This window comes from Musa acuminata, chromosome BXJ1-6, assembly GCF_036884655.1.
Source record: "Musa acuminata AAA Group cultivar baxijiao chromosome BXJ1-6, Cavendish_Baxijiao_AAA, whole genome shotgun sequence".
NCBI lineage: Eukaryota > Viridiplantae > Streptophyta > Magnoliopsida > Zingiberales > Musaceae > Musa > Musa acuminata.
Genome location: NC_088332.1, coordinates 5,647,810 through 5,674,538, shown reverse-complemented (window position 1 = coordinate 5,674,538; position 26,729 = coordinate 5,647,810). Strand labels below are relative to the sequence as shown.

Sequence of the window (26,729 nt, the reverse complement as noted above, 5' to 3'; positions counted from 1 at the left end):
CGACTCTTCTTGGATGTCATTGGTGAATAGCGATCATCCTGAGGTGGGGTTAGCCGACCCTTCTTCTCTGGATTGTTAGAATTCTCAATGCATTTCCTCTACGTTTGTCCATTTATCGTAGTTGGATTATCAAGGAATCATTTATCAAATCTATAGATTGGGTTTAGGATTCAGGTGGCATAAGATGGTGGTATGTTGGTCCATTGAATTCCACAGTTAGGGAATAAGATGCTTGCTCGACAGGCCTCAACGCTTTTGAGATATTGGCATTGTGTCAGGTGGGGGAACCTCGACGAGCTTTAGTGTCAATGTCGATTAAGCTGTTGGCGGTGGTTGAGGCGGTGGCATTGCTTGTTGAGTGAGTTGAGGCAAGAGCAGAATAATAGCTTGCATTATACTTATTAGTATTTGCACTTGTTGGGTGAGGTTTAGAAATGTCCCAACGGGGACAAGCAGGTGACTCCAGGTCGACCCTAGGTCATTGAATGAATGCCAATATTTCATTAGTATTTGTGCCGAGATAAATACGTCTATGCACGAAAAGGATGGCTATTGCGCCCCCCGAATGAAAATACTATGGTTCGACGATGGGCCCTTCTCGCTTAAGCATTAGAGGGTTGGTAGGTAGACATTTTTATGATATCATGCCCTCTTTCTAGCACCAAAATATTAGGAAAAAAATATCGTTAATGTCTTAGTCAGCTTGATGTGATTCAGATCCAGATGCATAAGATTATCTGAGATGAGAACGTTGAGCTCTCGAGGTGCCACTTGTATGAAGATCGATGTCAAGAGAGGTTTTCTGACCTAGTCCCTTCGACACTCAAGTTAGTAACCCAAGGTATAAGAGTGTGAGCATCAATAGTTCAAGGAAGTCCCTCTTTTTCTATGTTAGAGGTCAGTTTCTATACATGGCTGTAAAGGATACGAAGGAAGCTTGCAAATATCTTTTTCGTCATAAATAGCAAGAAGAAGGAAGCTTACGATTATCTTTCTAGTCATAAACAACGAGAAGAAAGCTTATGATTGTCTTTCTCGTTATAAACAACAAGGAAGCTTATTAATTGTATTTCTCGTTGAGAAGGAAGCTTGTGATTGTCTTTCTCATCATAAATGACAAGAAAGAAGCTAGTGATTATTTTTCACGCAACAAATGATAGAAGAAAGCTTTATATTCTCTTTCCTCTTTCTTGTCACCCTATTAGTCTTTTTAAATAATCTCTATCTTTCTCATCAAGGAAGTTTGTGATTGTCTTTTTCTCACCATAAATGACAAGAAGGAAGTTAGTGATTGTCTTTCTTGCCATAAATAATAAGAAGAAAGTTTTATTTTCTCTTTCCTCTTTCTTATCACCCTATCAATCTATAAAGAATCTCTATTTTTCTTGTGAAGCTTGTGATTGTCTTTCTCACCATAAATGACAAGAAGGAAGCTAGTGATTGTCTTTGTCGCCATAAATGATAAGAAGAAAGTTTTATTTTCTCTTCTCTCTTTCTTGTCGCCCTATCTTTCTCATCGTAAATGACAAGAAGGAAGTTAGTGATTGTTTTTCTCACCATAAATGATAAAAAGAAAGCTTTATTTTCTCTTCTCTTTCTCATCATAAATAACAAGAAAAAAACTTATGATTGTCTTTCTCATCATAAATGACAAAAAAAAGAAGAAAGCTTTATTTTCTCTTTCTCTTTTTTGCCACCCTATCAATCTCTAAAGAATCTCTGAAGTTATCGATGAACACACTATCAATCTCTAAAGAATTTCTCTCTTTTTTGCCACCCTATCAATCTCTAAAGAATCTCTGAAGTTATCGATGAACACACTATCAATCTCTAAAGAATCTATGAAGTTATCGATGAAGGGAAATGCATATGAATCAAGGTAGGGAAAGAGCTCCATAATTCGATTCATCTGCAAATTCTAAGTAGATGTTTCGACCTGGGAGGCGAACTTGATCCCGTGGGCTCATCGGTAACGAAAAACACGTGTGGTGGCTCTCTCATACAAGTTTTGAGAAATTTGTGAGGAGTATCTTAATTTTTAAATATTTTAGTGAAAAGTTTATTTTACCCTTTTGTCATTCGCAGTGCATTGCCGCATCCTCTGCCACCGCCTCTCCCCCTCTTGCTCCATCTAACCAAGCTTGCGTAAGGACTACCGCCATCTCCTTGACCCCCATCAGACCCATCGCTATCAAGACCGGATTGATATGTTGTTATCATTAAAAAGAAAAAACCTACACACTTTTTTGAAAATAAAGACACTTTTTTAAAAATTTCTCAAAATTAAAATTTTTTTATCTTATTATCAATTACAATTCCTAATGGTCCATTTACCCCGTCAAGTCTCATGCCAACAATAATTGCATGTCAAAATAATAATAATAATAATAATAATAATAATAATAATAATAATAATAATAATAATAACCTCATCTAATCTCAGACCAAAGAATTATTCTGAAATAATAGAATAATTACATATCAAAATAATAATAATAATAATAATAATAATAATAATAATAATAATAATAATAATAATAATAATTGCCTCATCGAGTCTCAGACCAAAGAATTATTCTAGAATAATAGAATAAACCATTCCGTTAGCAAACATTTAGGCATGTCAAAATAAAATATATGAAGAAAGATCCAAATATACTTTGCTCACCTAAGTCTGCCATGGAACCAAGGAGATCGTCGGTCAGATTCCCGGTTGTCGGTGCATATCATCCAGCTCACCGGTAACACTCAAATCATAATGCAAGACACCTTTTGGCCCACCTGCATTTTCCTTAAAATTAACATGTTGTCGATGATTAACCATCCACAATCATTTTTTTTGTCCCATCTTAAGGATCTTCCATTAAAACAATCAAAATGGAGATATACAAAAATCCAATCTATGAAGTAATAGTTGCTTTACGTTGCCCACAATGCAAAAGAAGGGAGGACAATCAACAAGCACAACATTCTCACTACTACTTGAAAGGTGGATCCTGCATCAGCATGAGAAAGTGACAATTTCATGATCACTGGCCCTCTTCTGATTCCTTCTTTGGGGCTTCGTTGATCTCATCAGCTCCATCCTCCTGTCAGGCAACATTAGTTAGATGATAAAGGTAATAGAATGACAAAAGATAACAGTGCCACCAAACGTGTAAGTAAACCAACCGTAATATCAGATGTCCACAATGTCAAGTTATCTCGGAGAAGCTGCATAATCAAAGTACTGTCCTTGTATGATTCTTCACCCAAGGTATCAAGTTCAGAGATTGCTTCATCAAATGCCTGCAATTGACACCAACTTCAAAGTTTCAAGAAGTGAACCAAAAGATTCTCCGGTTGAGTCAATCAAATCAAACCACTGGACTGGTAAACGATGAACAAACCATCATCAATCATGTCTTCGAAAACCCAGATAGAAACAAATTTCATCAAGCGATCTAGCTTTCTAGATTGACTTCTAAAATGTATAGATAAAGAAGATGAAAAAAGAGACAAAAGTCTTGTCAGATTAAGCAGCATTTGTTTGGCAAAACACAGCTTAAAGTCAACTTGGAACGACTCAAAACACAAGTGAGATGACCTGATGAATTATCACCACAATCTTACTTGACTCTTTTTCTACCAACCTTTTCTATTGGTTAGTGATCCCATTGTTTATATGTGCTTTTTGGTTATCTGTCCATTAGCATGCCAAACTACAAGTAACAATCCAAAGTTCCACAATTTATTAATTAATCAGTAACAGGACCACACGTAGTCTGTAGTTTGCTGGCCAAATAAACAATGCTTGGAATCAACATATAAAATAGAAAGTGCAACAAGTTGATTAGAGTATTTGCAGGTCTACTAAACAAAAATAAGCTCCATCAATCACACACCAAATCAACTATTTGCTGAGACATACCAAATAGACTCATCATGGTTTGTTCACTTTGCTTCATTAATTACCAAACTTTTGGAAGTTTCTCAGTGAGGAACCTTCTAGGAAACATGGTACCGTTTGAATTAATGGATTCTATTCATGGGCTTTGCAATGGAATTCCATCCTGCCATAAATGGAGCTTACAACCATGGTCAGATTCACATGGGACATTTTTTCGACCCTAACATATGACACGACAGCAGCAATGATACATTGAATTTAGGGAACAGAGAGGACAAAAGATCTGCAGCCTTTCACAGTAATGTCAAATATCTGACTTCGTAAAATCATACCTTTAAAATAACAATGAACAAGCCCTAGTCTGACAACCAATCAGACAGTCATTGTATCGATCAAAACCATAAAAAGGAAAGATATCAACAACTATTAACCTACTCATGTAAGTGGAACAAGTATCATTTCCAAAGTAGAAAACTCTTATCACAAAGCATTTTGTAGGCTTTTATTGACTGGATGATATTGGAAGCCATATTAATTATCACAACTAAGTCTAATGGACTAACTGACCTATCAACTTTATTAAACTCAAACCATTTATCAAAATGCTTAGGCTAAAATTGATAATAATATATATATTAGACCTTTATAAGTCAATCTTAATCTTGTCAACTTCCAATGTGAGATTAATCAGGGTGTTACATGAATGCTAACTTCTTAAGAAGACACTTAGAACCAACCAATGGGATCTTAAGCATCATATCTGATGTATATAGAATCTCAAAATACTGTATGAATTTATGACTAATTGACCACTAATAAAAACCAACCCTATCGAGATGTTCACCTGAATTAGCTCCCTAGAAACATGAATACAGAAATATCAGGGTTCATCAATTTTGCATATAGATCATCTGAATAGTTAGCCTCACCTGCCATAATTAGAAAAAGTCCAAAACAATTTCATATGTAGAGATTTGTTGGTTGTTTCCCTTTCAGAATATCAAGTTTCCTTGTAACAGTAAATTATAAAAAAAAATTATTTGTTTATTATTATAGAATAATAAAGATAAATTAACAAAATGCTTCACCAAACTCTTTGGCAGAATAATGAAATCATCTCCTATTTCAGGTTCAATGCAAGTATGCTAATGTATTGAACACCCAATATTATATTCTAAACTCTGAAGTATTGGCATGACAAAGCTTTACAAGCAATCTCCAAATTCAGAGTATACATCAAAACCAATATAATACATCTAATAAATAAAATTATCATAAATCTAAAATGGCACAAAGTGGAATAAATTGTATAAAGTTGTTAAACTAAAACTCTTCTTTTGTCTCATTTATAAACACCAACTAATTCTAACTTCACCCTTTATTATTTGACTGACCAAATTTATCATATTATACTCAGTGTGTCAAACAAAGGCATCGTCATATGATAAATTTATCAATTTATCATGACTGTTGTTGTTGAAGATTATTTAGCAACGTCACCATTACAGTGATGAAGTGCAATTCATGCACCTCATAAAAGTAATTATTTTCAGATTTGACATGCTGATGAAAATACAAGTCAGCAATGCAATAAATGGTTGTAGAATGTCAATCGAACATAACATTGCTCTGAATAAAAGACACGTGGGATCTGTGAGATAAACCTGCTTGGCAAGGCTGCAAGCTCGGTCTGGAGAGTTAAGAATCTCGTAATAGAACACAGAGAAGTTGAGTGCTAGCCCCAGTCTTATAGGATGAGTGGAAGCCAGTTCAGCTAAAGCAATATCCTGTTGCAAGTTTTGCCAAATGTACAAAAATTGAAGCAAAGTTTACAAAACTGACTTGTAAAAGAGACAGAAAGGATAATTTTCCAGTAATGAATTTGCAAAACATGAAAAATGATCTTTACAATGATCAGTATTACATCCACATATTTATATGATATCTACAGAAGAAAAAGTTTTTTACCAAATCAAGAAAATTACTGAAAAGAAGGAGATCAAAGCAATGCCTGAAAATAAAGATAAACATAAGCAGTAAATAAAGATCGAAAGCCATGCTTCTTCTGTAAACAGACCCCTTTTTTGTCTGAAATCGATAATACTGAATGTGATATAATGCTATTGCACAAAATAAAAGATCCGAAGCTTGAATCATGGACTCAAAATCCTTTCGTTCTTTCCTTGATCTACCTCGAATAATAATTCAATTCTTGAAAGGAAATGCATATTCTCAGCATTGCGAGGAGTTATTTCAAAACAAAGATGGGAAAAGACAGAATCAAAAGAAGATTGATTAATAAATAAAAGTTACACACCTGCGCAGATTTGTATGCCAAAAGAGTGCTTTCAGCTGCTTCTTTCCTCTCAGCTCCAGTCTTGAATTCCGCAAGGTACCTAAGCACAACACCAAAGAGTATCATAGTTAATCAAATCCAGTTGTAGTATACACAAATTTATTCTTCATTTTTAGTACAACTACATTCTTTTTCTGGGAGAAATATACATCAGCTAACCTGTGGTAGTCACCCTTCATCTTAAGGTAAAACACCTTGGACTCTGCACTGGTGGCGGAAGGGGTGAGGTGGGAATCAAGCAGCTTCAGGATCCCATCGCAGATCTTGCTGAGCTCGGCCTCGACCTTTCCACTGTACTCCTTGATCAAGGCGACGTGATCTTCGTTGCCGCGGCTCTCCTCCTTCTGCTCGATGGAGGAGATGATCCGCCAGGACGCGCGGCGAGCTCCAATCACGTTCTTGTAGGCCACGGAGAGGAGGTTGCGCTCCTCCACGGTGAGCTCCTGCCCGTTGATGGTCTTCACCACCTTCTCCATGAACTCCACCATCTCCTCGTACCGCTCCGCCTGCTCCGCCAGCTTGGCCATGTACACATTCTCCTCGCGGGGCGACTCCACCGGAGGCATTTTGTTAGATCTCTACCAAGAAATCCCTCTCTGGCGAAGCATGAACAGATCGACATCAAGAATATTAGGCCCCAAATTAAGAGAACACTACAAAGGAAAAAAGTTCGCACAGAACAATTTCCACAATATCCATCAATCAGAAGGGATCTTAAAATTCCCCGATCAAACTGTTCAAAATTACCCGTCGCTTCGTTCCTAGTGACTCGATCTAGGAACTCAACGAAGAAAGCACTCATGAAACAACATAGAGAAATCAAAACCTAGATTAGATATCATATGCCGAAATGCATCATCACAAGAATTTCCGCAGATGAAGAAACTGTTCGAGTCTTATATCGGCGACACACGGCGGAATCTAAAGAAACAACGGCGAGAAGAGACGTACCCTTCACCGAAACGAGATGCTTAGGGTTCCTCTGTCTCCCTGGCCATCGCCTTCCGGGTTATTTAGGGTGAGACAGGTGCGGCGATATGAAAGAGACTAATACTCTCCTACCTGATTCTCGTGGACCCGTCGTCATCCACCTTTGTAATTGTGAGGCCCACATGAATTTGGCCAATGAAAATTCTGGTAAGCACGAGTGACGGATGATCCGGTGTGGAAAGAGACCGTGGAAATGCGGAGACTCGGAAGGAGGTGGACGCAACACGCCACGACGACCACGCGGAATGCGGCCCCACTCGAGCAGGCCGATGCGGAGCTGCCAAATTGACCGACAGCCCGCGTCATGCGGCCGGAGAGAAAGGGCGGGCCGAGGATCCCCTGTCTCGCCCGAGGCGAGGAACAGGATCTGCCCGGCTTCTGATGACGTCATCGATCCCGGACCGGCCTGAGTCAATCTCACCTTTTCAAATTGTTCCTTCTCAGATCGTGTAAGCGTGGACCGATGACGTTGGCATCGGTGGGCCCCGCACGATAACAACGATGGGTCCACCCCGAAAACATCTCCTCTCAGAGGATGATAGAATATTAGATTTAATCTTATGACCCACTTAAACGGGGAAGCACGCATTGCTTTAGGACGGAATGGGGTCCGAAGATGGGTAAAAGTGTCGACTGAAGATTAGATGCCTACAGAGTTAGTCGGGTGTTGGTGAAGTTTGTGGGTACGTGCAGTAACGTCTTCGTAAGTTTGGTCAATATCGTTACGTGCGTCATCCGAGATCAAAGGACCCGCTCGGCTCGGTCTGCCTTGGTTCAATGAGGCCCGGTTTAATCCAGACCGGCCCAGAATCTTTAGTAGGAGCCGAGCGTATTACCTCACTAAGACGAGGGGCGTGCTTCAGACGTCATCCCGCTTCAGAAAACCCTAGGCTTGCCGCGTCCCGACTTCATGGCGGTGCTGCAGTTCTTCCCGCCGTCGTCTCCGGTCGTGTCGGCGAGGTTGCACCCGGTCGTCCTCTTCAGCATCTGCGACTGCTACGTCCGGCGCCCCGACCAGGCCGACCGCGTCATTGGAACCCTCCTCGGCACCGTCTCCGGTGGCGTCGTTGAGATCAAGAACTCCTACGCCGTCCCCCACAACGAGTCTGCCGACCAGGTCAGTCGCGGTCTGTGACGGGGTCTTTCTCCCATCCTCGGTTCACCTATGCATCTCATTACATCATTAACCTTCAGTAAGGATCATCACATGTTATGCACCTTGGTGGTTAAGCATCGTATGCTCCATTACATCCCCAGTATAAGCTCTCCAATATGTTGTGGTCATCTGTTCTTGAAGAAACATCCATCATCAGACAATATTATTCTCTGAACTATATTTATAATATATCTGCTAAATATTTTTATAGTTTTGTAGTTGGGCCTCTTGATGTTTTAATCTCCTTTCGTCAAACTTAAATATTTTTCTTTCAAGAAATTCATAATTTTACTAGGTTTTAATAAATTTTTTTAGGGAAACTCTTCTCAGGGTAGGTGAATTTTGTAGTTGAAATTCTGAAGTAGTCTTGGTAGTCTATGAACAGCACATTTATTTTATCGATATCACAATAATGAAAAGCAGAATATTTGTTTTGGTGCTGCTCTAAATTATCACGATTTCCACAAGGTTAGTCTAGCTTTGATTGGAATTTAAATGATATGGTACGGTGGTTATAATAGCTTTGTGTTATTTCAACTTGATTTCTGATATTTATCAGTATGTTGATACTGTCTAAGAATTTGCAGTGCATTGGCACATTTCTGTTATTCTGTGTTTATATTTAATGTTGCCACATGCTTAGGTTGCACTGGATGTTGAGTACCATCGCAACATGTATATGTCCCACCTAAAAGTGAATCCCAAGGAAGTACTAGTTGGATGGTAAGTACCTCAATATTTTGGAATTGCCTTGGTTTTTCTGCATTTTTTTGTTGTATATGTATATTTAAATATTTCACACAGCTGCATTCGATATGTCCTTGTACTTTTGTATATTTTACAATGATTTTTTTGGTGTCTCTCGGTCTTTTTTCATCTGTCGGTAAATATGTTGTTAGAAGATTTACTTTCTATCAGTAATAAAGTGTTTGGGTTGGCATTTTTAATCAAATGGGTGGCAATAATTTCTTTTATCCTCTGTTTATCTTGGCTTACATGTTTATGACTTTGTTATTGCTACATTAATTTAAAACATGCTTATTATGCAATTAATTTTGCTTCCAAAAATTATTCAAGGTGGCAATTTACAGTAGTACCCAAGGGTAGCATATTGGTTGCTAATGGTTTGGGTTTTGTGAAGTATTTGCTATCTTGAACTAGCACACTCACTGAATTAATCTTGGTTGATAAGTGTTTTTTTTAGTTCCCAGAATCACATTTGTAACTTGGTGGTTGACATATACAGAGACATTTTTCTTTGGCAATGGTGGTGAATACAATGATTATATAGCTTGAATATTCACTTATTTCTTTAAGTTTACATCAGCAAGTTGTCAGTTGTTCCTTTTTCTTTTTTGAAGTGGATTTTCTGTCTTCTCTCTTCCAATCTCATCACCTTTAATTGTAAATTAGCTAAGATTTGATCTCTAGAGGACTTCCATTGATTTGGCCCACACTTTCATCAATTTGCATCTTATACTTTCTCCTTTATAGTAGATACTTTGTGGGTGTTAACTTTCAAGTTGCTGATAATATTGTCATGTTTGTTTATATCCTGAAAAGCACATGCTGATATACATTGATAATGTACCTCGTGCAGGTATTCAACTGGCTTTGGTGTTTCTGGTGGGAGTGCATTAATACATGACTTCTATGTAAAAGAACTTAAAGATTCCACAAAAGATATCAGGGAAGCACAGAATTCTGTTCCACCTGTTCATCTTACTGTTGACACTGTATTCAGCAATGGAGAGGCTTCCATAAAAGCTTATATGTCTGTTAATTTGTCTCTTGGGGATAGATCACTTGCAGCACAATTTCAAGAAATTCCTCTTGATTTGAGGATGATTGAAGCCGAGCGAGTTGGATGTAAGACTTTCACTTGGAATACTCTTGACATTCCACTTTTCTTGTTATTGTTTTTCATACAAACTTATGTTCCGGAACTAAGAGGATAGGCCTTTTATCTCTGTTGATGCACTTTCTCTGGTAGGCCTTTTTTTATGTTTCAAAACCTTTGTTTGGCCAAAAGTCTGTTTATGACAGGCTGTTAATGGAATGTCTTAACTTTTGGTAAATCATTTTGTAATATTAATGGTAAATTCATGCAGGCTAGATTAAAATTGAGGGGTTTAAGTTGTTTTTAATCTAAGATTTATTTTCTACGAATAGGTTCATTGATATCATGTTTGTTTTCACTTAAAGATAAAATTAAAGACATCTAGTCTCTGCCTGGTCAAATTTTTTGGTCAGCTACATCTTCTGTAGACTAATTTATATATTTTTACATACTTACGTGCACACACACATACATATGCTTTTTGAACTAGTGCATCAATGCAAATCATATGGCAGTGGACTTGACCTCAAAAGATGCTAGAATTAATTGTGGTTGAGTTCGGTAATTATCTTTTCTTTCATCTCTTTTTGATTGATAATAATGTGCTGCAGCATCCCTGCATGTATGCCTCTGCAAGCCCTTAGTAAATATTTTGCATATTGAAGTTTAATTAGTTAGCTTCATTCATATGATTTCCTTTACAAGCTAAGCATTTTTTTTAATAAATGTGATGTTTTCATTCTGCATTATCGACCAAATTTAATTTACCTTTGAGGTTTTAGCTTTATATATTCTTATATTAACTATAGGCGATGTATTTCTTGTAGTTTCGTTTTTCAAATTAATGTCGAGAAATTACAATTAGTTTTACTATAGTTAATATGCTGCAAATTAGCTAAGAAAAAGATGGTCCGATGTATGAGCTAATGCTCTAGGGAGGGTCAAAGTATGATGCAAACCAACTGCTTTGTTTTTTTGTTTTTTTTTTTTCCGACCATGACAGTTGACATCTTTAAGAAAACTGCTGTTGACAAGCTCCCCAATGACTTGGAAGGAATGGAAGCCTCAATGGAGAGATTATATGCTCTGATTGATGATGCTTACAAATATGTTGATGATGTTGTGGTATGGCTCTCCATGGTCCTTTTACCTTTCGATTTCCTGCTCCAAGACTGAAAGTGTTCCATGATTTATCAGGAAGGACGGGTGAACCCGGATAACGATATCGGGAGATTTCTTTCTGACACCTTGGCTTCAGTTCCAAAAATGTCTCCGAGAGCTTTTGACAAGGTCTTCAATGACAGAGTTCAGGTGAATGCTTGTTTCCATCTGTAATGCTCATCTGCAGCAGCTTTCTTTGTTGCTAATATGCACCCTTTTCCCTTTGTTACAGGACAACCTTGCATTGGTTTACTTGTCAAGCCTCATTCGGGCACAACTGGGCATCGCAGAAAAGCTGAACACAGCTGCTCAGGTCCTGTGATGTGCAAAGAAGCTGCTATTTCACCGAGTAATTATGATCAATAGCGTAGAGTTACATTTGGGCCATTTTTCATATTCTGTTCAAGTTTTGGATATGGATAGCTCTCTGTTGTTGATTATCTTCAATAAAAATTCATCTACTTTAACACCACCTCTTAGCCATGAAGAAGATCGACCCAATGGTTCTGTTCCCAATTAGGTTCAAGTGTTTTCCATTGAATTTCTAGACTTTGTCATTCGTTTTGTTGATCCAAATTTTTCTACGACTGCCCTCTTATTGTTCTCATTTTTGCTACAAATTTCTCTTTTTTCATCATCCTTGTGTCTTCAAGATTTCATCAAGTTTCTGTGGATCTCTTTTCACAATCTTGTTTCCTTCTTTCGAGTATTGTTCTCACTTTTGCTACAAGTTTCTATTTTTTCAACATCCTTGTGTCTTCAAGATTTCATCAAAAGTTTCTGTGGATCTCTTTTCGCAATCTTGTTTCCTTCTTTCTAGTGCTTGTTTTGGTTCCCTGCGCATATATGCTGATCAAACTCACGTCGTCCCTGTCCTTTAGCAGACAGATGGCCAGCAAACAACAATGTCGATCTCCACATGATCTGTAAACAAAGCCATTGCTTATCGCACTCGTCGTCGTCTGCTGCTTGTGCCGTCTTTCACGGTCAAGGAATCTTCCTCCTCCCCGCAATAACAGCAACGAACTCAACAAACGGATTGGCTCCGCTCGGCTGCCATTTATGATCGATCTCTCTCATTCCGTCAGTCCGCCGCTGCCATGAAGAGATCCCTCCTTTTCTTATGGCTCACTCTGCTGCTGCTGCTGCTACTACTATGCGGTCGGAGCCAGCATCCTTCCTCGGTCCCCAGGAAGATACTACTATCGACGAAGGCTGATCTCTCTGCGTCTCCTCATGCAAGACTTCATCAAAATGTCAGTCACAGTCATGGCCGGGATTCGCCACCGGCGGTTGATGGTGGCGAGATCGATCCCCGGTGTGGCGTGGAGAAACGACTTGTTCCGACAGGGCCAAACCCTTTGCACAACTAGCCGACGTTTCATCTGTGGCTGTCGTAGTTGCCTGCAGGGTGAAGGAGCAGTGAGATGGTCGTGGAGTGTTCATATAAAATCTTCCAGTCTTTGCTGGCGGAAGTAAAAAGGTCCGATATATGATTCAAAATAATCAGTCTCATGTTGATATGCTTGCACGTTCATGTTTGTCGGATTGATGTCGTGAAAACAGAAGAACACATATGATTCAAAACCTTAAGTTTCCCATGGTTTCTATGGCGGAAATTAGGAATGGCAGTGGTGCATTTAGGATCACCGAGTTTTTCTTCTCACTGTTCATGGTTTTTTCCTTGAAGCCACCATGTGAGGTAGGCATCCACCTGCGACAAGAAGTCAACGCGTGCGAATCACCATGAATGCGAAGTACTAGTGAGTGGTAGGCAACACCATTCGCTTGTCCTTCCTCTAGCGATCCTCCAATTACAAGTCAACGAGGGAATCAATCACCTCACTTATCGAGATTGAGAACATCTTTCTCTTCTACCCGCCACTACTTGCTATGCTCGCTCGCTCGCTTCTGGCACTATCATTTCCACAGGGTGTTGCAGAGACAGATGGATACCCTCATAGGTTGACGAGGCCAGTGCGATTAACTCAGTCTTAACACGAGGTGACACAGCCAACCGTGGAGAATGATTTTTGTACTTATCAACTATTCATATCAAGGTTCGTCGTATCGCGGGCGATACATCAAAGTGTGCCGAACAATTTTATTTTATTTTTATATTGTAATAATATTACAGTATAGTATTATAGCACTACTACAGTGCTACAGTAAACTATTATATTACTGTAGCGGTACCGAATAGTCCGCGTATCGGGACCGGTATGTACCGTCCGGTACGCTTCGGTATGACAGACCTTGATTCGTATCATACTAAATCGTGTCAACATAGATCATCTGTCTATTCAAACTCTTGTTTTCTATCACACAAATCTTGTTAGATACTATTCAATCATAATTTTGGTACATATCAACTATTCAACGGATATCCGAATCTATCATTTAGTCCTATCAAATTTATTATACATAATATCTTAAACTGAGTCAGATTGATTCGAACATCACCGATGACCATTACATCATCACCATTTAAACAGAATCGTACAACATTCTTAGTTATCTCTTTGAGCCCTACATTCAGATTGAGGCACAACACTCGTAATCCACGTTTTGTCAAATGAACGATAGATGGATGGTCAAAGTAGAACACTGATATGAAACGTGAATTATAAACATCATCTTGAATACACATGAATATTGAGGCACAACACTCGTATCGCCCGTTTCTCTCACTATCGCATCTTTTCACGGCGAATTAACTCCGAATCTAATATTCACGTGAATACACATGCAACCATAGCCATAGCATGTATCCAAGACTCTCACATAATTCAATAAAGTAGCCGATACCAAGTTATAAACATCCTCTTTTAACACGTATTATGCATTGTAGTGTCCTCGTGAGGCACACATCTTGAAAGTTCCAATAGTCAACGTTCCCCGTTTCAAGTCGTCCGTTATCCTTTATAGATAGTCCCTTCTATTTACCAGTAGAACCTCCGCAGCTCTTACACCGCGAGTAACATCTCTCTCTCTCTCTCTCTCGCGCACACACACACACACGCACAGGGGATATGGCCAACACTATGCCTTGTCTCCTTGGCAACCCCCTCCTGAAGCCCGGTGTGAGGAATGGTCATATGTCTGCGACTCGCCGATTCGTCGAGGTGAGATGCGTTCCCGCCCGGCCGGACATCGGACTCAACAAGAAGGACATGGGTGCGGGAATCGAGACGTTCAACTTGAAGGAGTACATGGCCGAAAAGGCCCGGCTGGTGAACGAGGCCCTGGACATGGCCGTTCCCCTCCGCTACCCCCATAAGATCCACGAGTCCATGCGCTACACCCTCCTCGCCGGCGGCAAGCGCGTCCGCCCCATCCTCGCCCTCGCCTCTTGCGAGCTCGTGGGCGGCGACGAGAGAGTCGCGGTCCCAGTGGCTTGCGCCACCGAGATGATCCACGCCATGTCCCTCATCCACGACGACCTCCCCTGCATGGACAACGACGACCTTCGCCGGGGCCAGCCCACCAACCACCGAGCCTTCGGCGAGGACACCGCCATCCTCGCCGGCGACGCCCTCCTCTCCCTGGCTTTCGAGCACGTCGCGGCGCGCACCACCGGCGTGCCGGCCGAGAGGGTCCTCTGGGCTGTCTCGGAGCTCGGGTCCACCGTGGGGTCGCAGGGGCTAGTCGGGGGCCAGATCGTTGATATCGCGAGCGAGGGGAAGGAGGTGGACCTCGAGGTGCTGGAGTACATCCACACCCACAAGACGGCGCGGCTTCTCGAAGCGGCGGCCGTGTGCGGGGCCATCGTGGGCGGCGGTGGAGACGCCGAGGTGGAGAGAATCCGGAGATACGCGCGCTGCGTCGGGCTGCTCTTCCAGGTGGTGGACGACATCCTGGACGTAACGAAGACGTCGGAGGAGCTCGGCAGACGGCGGGGAAGGACCAGGCGAGAGACAAGACAACGTACCCCAAGCTGCTTGGCCTCGACAAGGCCCGGGAGTTCGCGCAGACGCTGATGCGCAAGGCGATGGACGAACTCGCGGGGTTCGAACGCCTCCGTGCCGCGCCGCTCTATCATCTCGCCCACGACATAGCCAACCGGCACAACTGAGGCGGATACTGTCACATCGATGCCACGTTTACGATACAACGAAGGGATTGTGTACGTCCGAACCTTCTATCGCAAATAGTTAATTTAAATAGTTATGGTTTGACGTAATAAAAGATGATATTTGTTGTGATTTAGATTAAGATAAATAAATAAGCGATTGGGTTTTTAGTATTTGTTGTGGGAAACAACTTTGAGCCGTGGCCTCGGGGCCGACGCGGCTCGGTTCGGGTCCGGACGACGGGGATCTCCCTAGGACGTTCCTCGAGCCCGCTGAGGCGGTCAGGTGCGGCGTCCGATCGAGACGGTGTGGCCGTCTCCTCCGGGCATGAACTCCTCGCTTACGCGTCCGGTGGGGACCTTCGGCTTCGCACCTGCACAAAGGTCGGGCCGGGATGCTCGGCCCGACCCCTCCGACGATCAAGTTAGCAGATGTGGAGGGGGTTTCATATGAAGAAGTGTTTTTGTGTGTCTGTCTCTCCCTCTCTCTCTCTGATGAACGAAAGGGTATTTATAGAGAAGCTTACTGCTTCCTGAGCTGCCCGCTTGCAGGGGGGCAGGCTGGTAGCGTCTGACTTTGTGTTGGCGTGGCGTGAAGAATTGAGCTTTGGCAGGATGTTAATGCGCCTCAGTCGACGTTTCGGTCTATATTGACCAGGTGTTGTTGTGTGAGGCATCATATGACGTCAGCCGAGTCTTATCCTAATTACTATCCTCATCAGTAAGTAATGAGAAGGTTTGTGGGGTTATCAATTATTATTTTTTATATTTAAAAATTATAATTTTTTTTTGCTATTATAAATAGTAGTTTTTAGGTAAATCTAAGACACTGTAAATTAAAGTTACTTTTTGCTTCTTCTATTTTTTTTTCCTAAAATTTTAGGATAAAACCAAGTTTTGAAAAGGAATGTGAAGGTGATGTGATATATTTTTTTTTAGAAAATCAAATTCATACTAATTATAAGTTATTTTTTATATTTAGTATCTCAATCTTATATTTTTCAAAAGTTATATTGATCTTTATACTTATGAAAGTAAAATATTTAATTTATAAAATTATTTTTTAATCTCGTATAAGGAATCTTAATAATTTATTTTTATAAATATAAAAATTTTAATTAATCTTTAAAGTATAGATTTAAATATGAAAAATAATTAATTATAATTAATAATACGTAATTACGGTGGATGACGATCAACAATGTCGGCCTCCAATGCTGCAGCGGTCTTCCAACCGATGTGCAAAGAGCCACCAACACAAACACCACGAGAAGATGACAGCATTGGGCTGCTCGGTTGATGCCTTCCATGTCGTTTCCACTCCAAAACACTCCTTCACAAGATGCCCTATACATCACTGTATATGGGCCCAATTGCTCTCGCTCGGCACCCCACCGTTCACCACGAACACCATATAATACCCTGAAGGCGCCAAAATGGCCGATGCCGGCGCCATCGCCATCACTTGATAGGTGCCGCTGTCGGCCGCCTTCGCCGCCGCCTCCGTCTCCAGAACAAGCAGCCTCTGGTTCATCGAGAACGAGTGCGTCGCGAAGGACGGCGCAACCATCGTCACCCGGACTCCTTCGTCGCCCACCGCCCCGGCCGTGAACTGTAAGCTGAATCGTTTCCCGTAGCTCAGCCGAAGCGGAGATGGCGAGGTGACGATACGCGGCCGTCGTGCCGAGTGCGCTGGGCTCAGGTAGGCTGGAGAGAAGGCCTCCAAGCTGAGCTCGGTCGGGAACTCGACGCCGGAGAAGTTGTAGTTGACGTTGGGGTTGCTCCCGCCGACGAGCACCCTGCCGTCGCGCAGCAGTACCGCGGTGGAATGGTAGAGGCGGGGCGTCGTGGAGGGGCTCTGGATGTCGAAACGGGCGCCGGCGGGCCTCTCGGGGCGGTAGACGACGGGCGTCAGCACCGGGTCCCGGGCGAGCTCCCACCCGGCGGTCCCTGCCGCCGCGCCGTTGATCATAAGTACTTCGCCGCTGGGCAGCAGCACCATGTCCCCCATGACCCTCGGCACGGGCATCGTCTCCATGGACCAGGACGCGGCGGCTTCCGTGATCTTAATCCTCCCACACGTGTCCAGCGCCCGAACGAAGCCCCTGCTCTGCAACGCTTGCACGTACGAACCCATCGGTGCTCCGCCGCATATCAACACCTCGGCCTCCTTCGGCGACGGTTTCAGCGGCAGCAGAACCGACGATCCGGTGCTCGGGTAGTTCCTGGGTTCGCCGCCGGGCATTTTCGGGTAAGTCTTCACCACGGTGTTCTTCGTGTAGTCGAGCAGGATGGCACGGTTGTTGGCGAAAACGAAGAGGTTGCCGTCGATGTTGAGGTGGACGAACGGATAGAGATTGTTCTCTACGGCGTCCCTGGTGTCTCGGAGGAAGGGTAAAGCAATGGTGCGCAGGTCGGAAGCATCCGGCGATTTGGGATAGAACTCGTAGTTGAATTGGCGTCGGCCTCCGACGACGATCGCCCGGCCGTCAGGGAGGATCTGGTTGGTGGCGTACCACCGGCGTACGGCGAGAGCCTGTGGGACCTCGACCCAGTTGCAGCGGCAGTCGTCGCAGGGGCGGAACGTGCGAGAGGCGCGCTCGCCGTCGTTGAAGCCGCCGGTCTGGACGAGGGTGCCGTCCGGGGCGACGGTGCCGGAGGAGCACCAGGCGTCGGTCAAGAGCATGAGCGGGCGGAAGGTGTTGGCGGCCACGTCGTACTCGACGGAATGCGCGGTGCAGTCGACCCGGAGAGCCTTCTCGTCGGGGTCGTTGCGGCATTTGCCGACGGGAAGGGAGAGGTTGGAGGGGCCGAAGTCGGTGCGGTCGAAGACGACGACGCGGTCGTTGTGCAAGAGCTGCATGTGCATGGCGGAGACGCCGATGCTGCGCTGGAGGAGCGCCCATTGCCCACCACCGGCGGCAGTGGCAGCCACCACAGTTTCCAGGAGGAGGAAGATGAGCTTAGTGTGGTCCATGATTGATGTCATTGCTGATCCGCCAGTACCGCTGTGCACTCCTGTCATTTATAGAGCTCATGGGGAGGTGTTGTGGGAAACAGCCTTGAGTCGTGGCCTTGGGGTCGACGCGATTCGGTTCGGGTCCGGACGACGGGGATCTCCCTGGGGCGTTCCTCGAGCCTGCCGAGGTGGTCGGGTGCGGTGTCCGATCGGGACGGGGTCGCCTTTTCCTCCGGGTAGGAACTCCTCGCTTGCGCGTCCGGCGGGGACCTTCGGCTTCGCACCTGCACAAAGGTCAGGCCGGAGTGCTCGGCCCGAACCCTCCGACGATCAAGTCAGATGATGTGAAGGGGGTTTTAGATGAAGAAATCTTTTTTGTGTGTCTGTTTCCTTCTCCCCTTCTCTCCTCCCTCTCCTGATGAACGAGAGGGTATTTATGGGGAAGCTTACTGCTTCCTGAGCCGCCCGCTTGCAGGGGGCAAGCTGGTAGCGTCTGACACTTGTGTTGGCATGGCGTGAAGAACGGAGCTTGAGCAGGGTGTTAATGTGCCTCAGTCGGCATTCCGGCCTGTATTGACTAAGTGCTGTCGTGTCGATCGAGGCGTGAGGCGTCATCTAACGTCAGCTGAGTCTTATCATAATTACTATCCTCATCATATTCTCCCCCGGAAAGAAGCTATGCGTCGGTCGTTGTAATGGGAGTCCGAGGCATGGCTTCAGCTTTCAAGCGGGCTGGCCACGCAAGCGTGACTCAGGGAGCTTGGGGCCGAGGAGCACGACGCAGGCGGGTTGGCCACATAGGAGTGTCTCGGGGGGCATGGAGCCGAGGAGCCGAGGAGCACGATGCAGGTGGGCTGGCCGCGCAGGTGTGGTCTCGAGCAACACGCGGCCGAGGAGCATGACGCAGGCGGGCAGGCCGCACAAGCGTGGTCTCGGGCAACATGCGGCCGAGGAGCACGACGCTGACGGGCTGGCCGCGCAGGTGTGTCTCGGGAAGCATGGAGTCGAGGAGCACGACGCAGGCGGGCTGGCCGCGCAAGTGTTTCGAAAAGCATGGAGCCGAGGAGCACGACGCAGGCGGGCTGGCCGCGCAGGTGTCTCGGAAAGCATGGAGCCGAGGAGCACGACGCAGGAGGGTTGGCCGCGCAGGTGTGTCTCGGGGCATGGGGCCGAGGAGCACGACGCAGGTGGGCTGGCCGTGCGGGTGTCTCGGGGAGCATGGAGCCGAGGAGTACGACGCAGGCGAGCAGGCCGTGCAGGCGTGGTCTCGAGCATCATGCGGCCGAGGAGTACGACGCAGGCGGGCAGGTCGCGCAGGCATGGTCTCGAGCAACATGCGGCCGAGGAGCACGACGCTAGCGGGCAGGCCGCACAGGCTTGGTCTCGGGCAACACGCGGCCGAGGGACGTGACTCAGGCCGAGGGACACGGCTCAAGCGGGCAATCCGAGGGACACGGCTCCGACGGGCAGGCCGCCCTGAGGTAGACTCGGGTGGTCTACGATCGAGGGATACGGCTCAGGCGGGCAGGCCGCGCTGAGGTAGACTCGGGTGGTCTACGATCGAGGGATACGGCTCAGGCGGGCAGGCCGCGCTGAGGTAGACTCGGGTAGTCTATGGCCGGGCCGTGTAGATTCAGAAGGGTTTAGGCCGAGGCTAACCGCAAGCCGGGAGGTAGTCAGGTAGATACTGAACCTTCGCTTGGAAGAGACTAAGGTAGGGCTTAGATTTCTTTTCATGAGGACTACATCGGATAGCCACCGCGGGTGCTTGACCCCTTCTATGGAGCCCGCTGCCGAAAGTCGTCCCTTCTCCTTACGGGCGCCCAGGCCTCCGTCGCGATGTACTGGTTAGCCCGCTAGAGCATCTCTGGCACCGTGGTGGGGGGTCGCTCCACGAGGGACCAGAGGAATCTAAAAGATCGCAGGCCCATTATAAATGCCTGCACTAACAGAGAGGGATGAGTGTCCGACAAACCCCAGATTTGCGTGGCAAAGCGATCCACAAAAATGTGAGAGGGGCTCGTCCTCCCTCTGTTTGAGTCCGATGAGCAGTGCCATTGACGATTTCGGCCGTGCATAGGCCACGAAGTGGAGCTCGAAGTCCTTGACGAGCTGGTCGAAGGAAGCGATCGTTCCGGTCTTCAAGCTGCCATACCACGCGTGGGCTAGCCCTCTCAGAGTGGTGGGAAAGGCTCTGCACATCAGGGCATCAGAGGTTCCGTATAGTGTCATTTGGGCGCGAAAAGCAGCTATATGGTCCGCTCGGTCGGTGGAGCCATCGTAAGCGTCCAGAGAGAGGAGCTGGAAGTCCGGGGGGACTGTTTGATCTTGTATTTCGGGCGCGAACGGAGACCCTTGGTGTGCGTCCTCCCCGAGCTCTCCCTTTGACCTGCGAACCTCCTTTCCCACTTCGTCGAGCCGCTGACCGACAAAGCATAGCTGGGCTCGTAGGGAGTCCATAGAATCCGAAGAGAATGCCTCGGGTTCCGGGCGACCGCTCGGGTTTGCCATCACTGGATACCCGAGTGGGGCCGGTCGGACCCGAGGCGAAGCGAGGGGCTCCAGAAGTGTCGTGTGGGCCCGAACGGGCGCCTTGCGTTGTCGTAGTGGTTCGATCGCAGGCGGGTGCGCCAGATGAGAAACGAGCGGGATAATGGTTTGCACCATACCCATCAGAGCTCAGACTTGACGGGCGAGGTCCTGAAAGGCCTCGGATGACGCGGGTGTCGAGTCGACTAGGGCGCCGTCGTGACACGGACTTAGCTGGTTTTGCCTAAGTCGTGCGGCACCCTTGCGTGTCCGTCCGCAAAGGTCAGCCTCCCATTGTCCCTTAGGACCACCAAAAGAGAGAACGGGTTAGAGAGAACGCCTCAATCGGGATCCACAAGCAAACATCTCCGAAAAATACTTCATAGACAATGCAAATTACAAACAGACTTTACAAGCTCTGAACAGTGGCACAACAAAGGGTAAAATGGTCCATTACAGACCGAAAAGCTCTCGCACGTGTCCACATGACACAACCTTTATTTACAAGCCTAAAGAGGCCACCAACCCAACTAAAATGGGACTATTAAGCCTTCGGCCGCCCCTTTACATTATGTACAAGGCATGAACATGCCAAAAGACACGGACATACATAAGCATTACATCAAACACCCTGTTTCAAAGTTTGTCCGTGACATTCTCCCCCACTTATCCCTTCGACGTCCTCGTCGAAGCCTTTGTCGACACTGCAACTCCTCGCCTTTGCTGAGTCTTCAATCATCTACTCCAGCTGCAATGCGCCTCCTGGCTCCCAACTGCTCTCCGCTGCTATTTTTGAGTAGTCGAACCTTTGATCCACCATGCTGCTACAACTCACCAATGACTTTGACTCTGTTGTGGGGTTGGCTGAGTTGTGTTGATCATTGTTGATTCCTGCGGATCCACCAAAATGAAGGAAAAGACCATCCTTACTGCGCCAGTCTCTCAAAAATTCCACATGCTGCTTGAACTGGGTGGATGCTTGTTGGAGCTTTAACGAGCATCGCCTCGCAAACTTCTGAAGTTTTGGGTCCTTCCTCCACAACATCTGCTCATTGACTCTTCTTTCAGTTAGTTGTCACATCCAAGTAGGTTCGCATCACTTCCGCTTTCGATTGGCATTTCGTTGGGAAATGAAGCGGACAATCTACTCTCAGTAGCACTGATCACCGTTGGTGAGGATTTGACAACTATTATCTTCCATTCTCTTCGAAGGGTCTTTAAACTTGTGCAGAGCTCCTCTGCTGGATAGATAAGAGAATTGGGGTACTCGGTTTCGCCCATTCTCTTAAGAGTTGAGTAGGCAAAGGTTACTTGACTTCGCCCGCCTCCTCGAGGTTGTACTTCATGCATCGAGCTGGTTACTGGCCTTCGCCTGCTCTTTGCTCACACTTCTGAAGCACTTGAAGTGTTTGCACTCCTTGCGTTGAGTTAGTTACTGTGATTCACCTTCTCAATGTCATTGAACTTCTGGAATGCAGGAAGTTTTCACCCCAACTTGGAGTAATTCTCTGATAGATGAGGTCGCCTCTGGGATTGTACCGTCTTCTCCATCAACCCTGCCGCCTACTCCATTGAGTAGCAAAGGTACAGCACCACGTACTGCTTGCTTCGTTCCTTGGCCGTGCACTCTTGCATGACCCGAAGTCCTTCACTTACGGCTATCTTGATGAGAAACTTGTTGACACCGGTCTTACGAAGTTCCTCGGCCTCTGCCCTTCAGCCTTGTCTCAGTACTTGGAGATTGCCTCTGCATGCTCCACCTCCTCGGCCCCTTTCATGACCAAACACTCTCCCTCCATGAGAGTAAGGGATCAATGACCTTCACGGAAGTCCCGCCTCTGCGGTACCATGGCGCTGCCATGCCCATGGCACTACTATCCGTCGCCTCACATCTCCATCCCTTTTCTTCACAATCAGTAGATATGCCTCCGTGACACTCCTCCGAGTCCACCTCCATTCTAACTGATTGCTTGATTTTGGGTAGCTAAGTCCCTCTGGACTCGTCGTCGCTTCCTCGCCCCTTTCGACCCCCTGCTTCAACACCTATGTGTTCTCTAAGCAGTCTGTTTGGTCGATGGAAAGACAGACTGCAACTCCCATGCATGGCCTCTGCCATCACATTGTAAAGTTTGCACCGATTTTGTTCTCCTTAGCTTCCTTGGTAGCAACGTTCGCTTACTTGACCTTGTCCTCTGACTTGTCGGGCTCCCTTAAGCGAATATGAGCTCTGGAGCAGTCCAACTCTCCAGCTGCTTCGATCATACCTCTGCATGATCAAGTCCCTCCCATGGAACTCACTGGTACTTGCCTTCGAACTTTTCCCTTAGTGGAACACAGCCCCCATATGCTGATGACCAAGGTTTTCGTCCGATGCAAAATTCGATGCACGCACGGAAGACCCGCCTCTGCGGTACCATGGCCTTCACTCCTTGAATCCATAGCCCTTCTTGCCGTCGTGTTGTTCACCAAAGCGGAGCTCCCAGTAGCTCCCGATCATACCTCCATATGATCTCATCCCTCACGGGACTATGTCGTGTGTGTCGCATTGCCACGAACTGTTCCACCACGATCCGCTGCACCATGTCGCCTCCTGGTGACATCTTCATTGCATTCTGATCCTTGTGGAATAAACTCGAATTGTGAACCCTCCATGTGTGGCCTCTGCCAATACATCGCAGGGTCTCATCCACCTTCGATTTTGTTCGCTCCTTTGGCAATCGACCTTCATCCACCCACTCTTGGGTCGCTTCCTAGATGAAGCACCGCTCTAGGACAATCCGTCGCCTAGTAGCTCCCGAAGTCCACCGACTTCACTGTAGTTTGTGCACCATTGTCTGGATCCTGGGCCTCTACCCCTACCAGCACAATCTCCGCTTCGCACCGCTTCCTTCATGGCAACTTGAATGGCAACACTGTGGCATATTCTTCAAGAGTACCCGCCTCTGCGTCCTCTTGCCCCGTGCTAAGGCCTTCTGAACCCAACTTCGCCTCCGCAAATTGAGTCGCCTTAGTTCCTCCATCAAATGATTCTCCGAGATAAGGTGCATGTGCCCCGAAGCTCCCTTCGTCTTTGGCACCATGCAAGATGAGTCCGCTCCGTCAGAATGAAGGACCCATGGAACAACATGATCCTACTCTTGCCTCTGCAAGAGTTCATGTCCTTGACCTCTGTCTAAGGAAAGCACTGTGCCTCTGCTCCACGTTCCAACTTCTATGCTGGCTCCCTTCATGCGGCTTGGGTACTTCGCTAAGTTACACCCAAGTTGCTCCGCTCCTCGTTTTTGCATTGAGTCGATGGTGGCCCTCGTGCCCACCATTCCATGGGTCAGCCCTCCCTTGAGTCCGATCTCCACATCGACTCCAAGTGTGCCTTCATTTAAGTTGCTTTAGGTCGCTCCCCCACTTGATCTCGCAATGCATCCACCAATGCATTCTCTCGAGCGAGATCATGCGATAACTCCTCGCTACTTGCTCGGTCCATTGAGCTTCGTGGAGTTGTTGTTTGTGAGGTACTCCTCCTCAACATGTGAAGTTCGTCTCACATGATTCTCCCTCTAGAGAGCCGAGACTTATCCCTCCTGGATAACTGTCCCGTTGGAGCAACATCTCTCTTCGTTTCGGAGATCACCATCCCCTTGGACTACTCCGATCTGTTGAACAAACTGTGCATTGTTCTGCCTCTTGCAAACGCACTTGCTAGATTGCGCCTCCACGTCAATACAACTACCGCTGCACCCCTCAAGGCCTAGCAACAAGCTGAACTCGTTGCACACTTCAGCCTCCTCCGGACGTATCCTTCGCATGCCGAAGAGAAAGTTTCAATGCTCCATGGCGCCGAGTCTCGACCGCCTTGGGATGGCCACGAACATTCCATCGTCTACATACAAGCCCATGCATGAGTACCGAATTCTTCGAGTTAGCAATTCCCCTCATCTCTGTGAGCTTTGCACAACTCTTTCGGTCGCTGAGCAACTCATTCCACTTTGCATGGTCTCGTCCTTTGCCAAGCGCCTCGCTTGCCTTGAGCACCATCAAGTAAAGTTGTCAACGTTAAGCCGTAGCTCAAACTCAGCCATCCCAACCTTTGTGCGCTCCGCATTCTTCCAAGCTTGCCTATTCTCGTGGTGCCTCTTGCGCGAATGGTTGGCCATTCCTCTGAATGCCAATGTTAGATGCCCGCTCCTCTGAGCGACTCTTTTCCCTACATCTCCATGCCCGTTTTCTCTCAAACGATCGCGCGTTGCTGACTGCCCTCAACGCAGCCCCGCTAGGTCCCCCACGTTTGCATGTCAAGTGTTTCTATGAGTGCTTGTCCCGCTCTAATACCATATGACACGGACTTAGCTGGTTTTGCCTAAGTCGTGCGGCACCCTTGCGTGTCCGTCCGCAAAGGTTAGCCTCCCCGAAGCCTCCCATTGTCCCTTAGGACCACCAAAAGAGAGAACGGGTTAGAGAGAACGCCTCAATCGGGATCCACAAGCAAACATCTCCGAAAAACACTTCATAGACAATGCAAATTACAAACAGACTTTACAAGCTCTGAATAGTGGCACAACAAAGGGTAAAATGGTCCATTACAAACCGAAAAGCTCTCGCACGTGTCCACATGACACAACCTTTATTTACAAGCCTAAAGAGGCCACCAACCAAACTAAAATGGGACTATTAAGCCTTCGGCCACCCCTTTACATTCTATACAAGGTATGAACATGTCAAAAGACATGGACATACATAAGCATTACATCAAACACCCTGTTTCAAAGTTTGTCCGTGATAGTCGGGCGGCGACAAGCCCGGGTTGTTGAATATTCGCCAATATCGTTCTGAGGTCATGGCGGGGTGTTCGTCACGATGGTCTCTGTGCGGGGGATGTTCCCCCGAGGCTTCAGTTGGGTGCGACCTCTCAACCGTGGGCTCATCTGAGCCGCTCGGGTGATCACCCGACATTCCGGCCCTCCTTATAGCGCCAATCTGTTGTGGGAAACAGCCTAGAGTCGTGGCCTCGGGGCCGACGTGGCTCGTTCGGGTCCGGACGACGGGGGATCTCCCTGGGGTGTTCCTCGAGCCCGCCGAGGTGGTCGGGTGCGGTATCCGATCGGGACGGGGTCGCCTTTTCCTCCGGGCAGGAACTCCTCGCCTGCGTGTCCGGCGGGGACCTTCGGCTTCGCACCTGCACAAAGGTCGGGTCGGGGTGCTCGACCAGACCCCTCCGACGATCAAGTCAGATGATGTGAAGGGGGTTTCAGATGAAGAAATCTTTTTTGTGTGTCTGTTTCCTTCTCCCCTTCTCTCCTCCCTCTCCTGATGAACGAGAGGGTATTTATGGGGAAGCTTACTGCTTTCTTAGCTGCCCACTTGCAGGTGACAGGCTGATAGCATCTAACACTTGTGTTGGCGTGGCGTGAAGAACGAAGCTTGAGCAGGGTGTTAATGTGTCTCGGTCGGTGTTCCAACCTGCATTGACCAGGTGCTATCACATCGATCGAAGCGTGAGACATCATTTGACGTCAATCGAGTCTTATCATAATTAATACCCACGAGGCATGGTTCACATGGCTTGGCTTTGTGCGGTGCGGTGTCTTTGTTCCCGTTGGGATTTCCATGGGCGGGCGGTGAAGGATTTATGACGGCCCGCTTCCACTTCCTTGCTTGGAATTGGGAACGGTGGTACGGCCGCCATGCGGAGCAGTTTACAGAGTAGGGTCTCTAAGTTGTCATTTGCGGACTCCATCCGTATCGTGGACATGCCACGTCTCTTGCATGGACTGACGGTGGTA

General features: G+C 46.4%; 3 protein-coding genes and 1 pseudogene across 8 annotated transcripts; 2 read left to right on the top strand and 2 right to left on the bottom strand.

Annotated features, from left to right (window-relative positions):
* Window positions 1–2,813: 2,813 nt before the first annotated feature.
* Window positions 2,814–7,323, bottom strand: LOC103987016 (14-3-3-like protein). 3 transcript variants are annotated; one of them, XM_009405191.3, is made up of 6 exons: window positions 7,197–7,323; window positions 6,405–6,841; window positions 6,207–6,285; window positions 5,554–5,676; window positions 3,172–3,288; window positions 2,814–3,089 (listed from the first exon to the last, which is right to left on the bottom strand). In XM_009405191.3, exons 2-6 carry the CDS (start codon window positions 6,809–6,811, stop codon window positions 3,030–3,032), a joined length of 786 nt encoding a protein of 261 aa, XP_009403466.1. In that variant the 5' UTR covers window positions 6,812–6,841; window positions 7,197–7,323; the 3' UTR covers window positions 2,814–3,029. The 3 variants fall into 3 exon arrangements, with proteins under 3 accessions (XP_009403466.1, XP_009403467.1, XP_018683831.1); XM_009405192.3 differs by lacking the exon at window positions 7,197–7,323 and adding an exon at window positions 7,072–7,173; XM_018828286.2 differs by lacking the exon at window positions 7,197–7,323 and adding an exon at window positions 6,993–7,133.
* Window positions 7,324–8,070: 747 nt separating this feature from the next.
* On the top strand, window positions 8,071–12,497 carry LOC135675822 (eukaryotic translation initiation factor 3 subunit F-like). 4 transcript variants are annotated; one of them, XM_065186381.1, is made up of 7 exons: window positions 8,071–8,352; window positions 9,035–9,114; window positions 9,992–10,260; window positions 11,235–11,356; window positions 11,429–11,542; window positions 11,625–11,705; window positions 12,277–12,497. In XM_065186381.1, exons 1-7 carry the CDS (start codon window positions 8,146–8,148, stop codon window positions 12,313–12,315), a joined length of 912 nt encoding a protein of 303 aa, XP_065042453.1. In that variant the 5' UTR covers window positions 8,071–8,145; the 3' UTR covers window positions 12,316–12,497. The 4 variants fall into 4 exon arrangements, with proteins under 4 accessions (XP_065042453.1, XP_065042455.1, XP_065042456.1 ...); XM_065186383.1 differs by having other exon boundaries at window positions 11,625–11,741; XM_065186384.1 differs by having other exon boundaries at window positions 11,625–11,741; window positions 12,274–12,497.
* Window positions 12,498–14,416: 1,919 nt separating this feature from the next.
* On the top strand, window positions 14,417–15,641 carry LOC103974980 (geranylgeranyl pyrophosphate synthase 7, chloroplastic-like; annotated as a pseudogene).
* Window positions 15,642–16,818: 1,177 nt separating this feature from the next.
* LOC135677656 (aldehyde oxidase GLOX-like) lies at window positions 16,819–18,456 on the bottom strand. The gene has a single exon (XM_065190027.1). It carries the CDS (start codon window positions 18,451–18,453, stop codon window positions 16,819–16,821), a length of 1,635 nt encoding a protein of 544 aa, XP_065046099.1. The 5' UTR covers window positions 18,454–18,456.
* Between the last annotated feature and the right edge of the window lie 8,273 nt (window positions 18,457–26,729).

Excerpts from the sequence above, each read along its gene's own strand:
- LOC135675822 (XM_065186381.1), top strand. The coding sequence starts at position 8,146 with ATGGCGGTGCTGCAGTTCTTCCCGCCGTCGTCTCCGGTCGTGTCGGCG. Across the intron at positions 9,115-9,991 it reads AAGGAAGTACTAGTTGGATG|GTATTCAACTGGCTTTGGTG; the intron begins GTAAGTACCTCA and ends TACCTCGTGCAG. Across the intron at positions 11,357-11,428 it reads AATATGTTGATGATGTTGTG|GAAGGACGGGTGAACCCGGA; the intron begins GTATGGCTCTCC and ends ATGATTTATCAG.
- LOC135677656 (XM_065190027.1), bottom strand. The coding sequence starts at position 18,453 with ATGACATCAATCATGGACCACACTAAGCTCATCTTCCTCCTCCTGGAA.
- LOC103987016 (XM_009405191.3), bottom strand. The coding sequence starts at position 6,811 with ATGCCTCCGGTGGAGTCGCCCCGCGAGGAGAATGTGTACATGGCCAAG. Across the intron at positions 6,286-6,404 it reads ATGAAGGGTGACTACCACAG|GTACCTTGCGGAATTCAAGA; the intron begins GTTAGCTGATGT and ends TGTTGTGCTTAG. Across the intron at positions 3,289-5,553 it reads CTTGCAGCCTTGCCAAGCAG|GCATTTGATGAAGCAATCTC; the intron begins GTTTATCTCACA and ends TGTCAATTGCAG.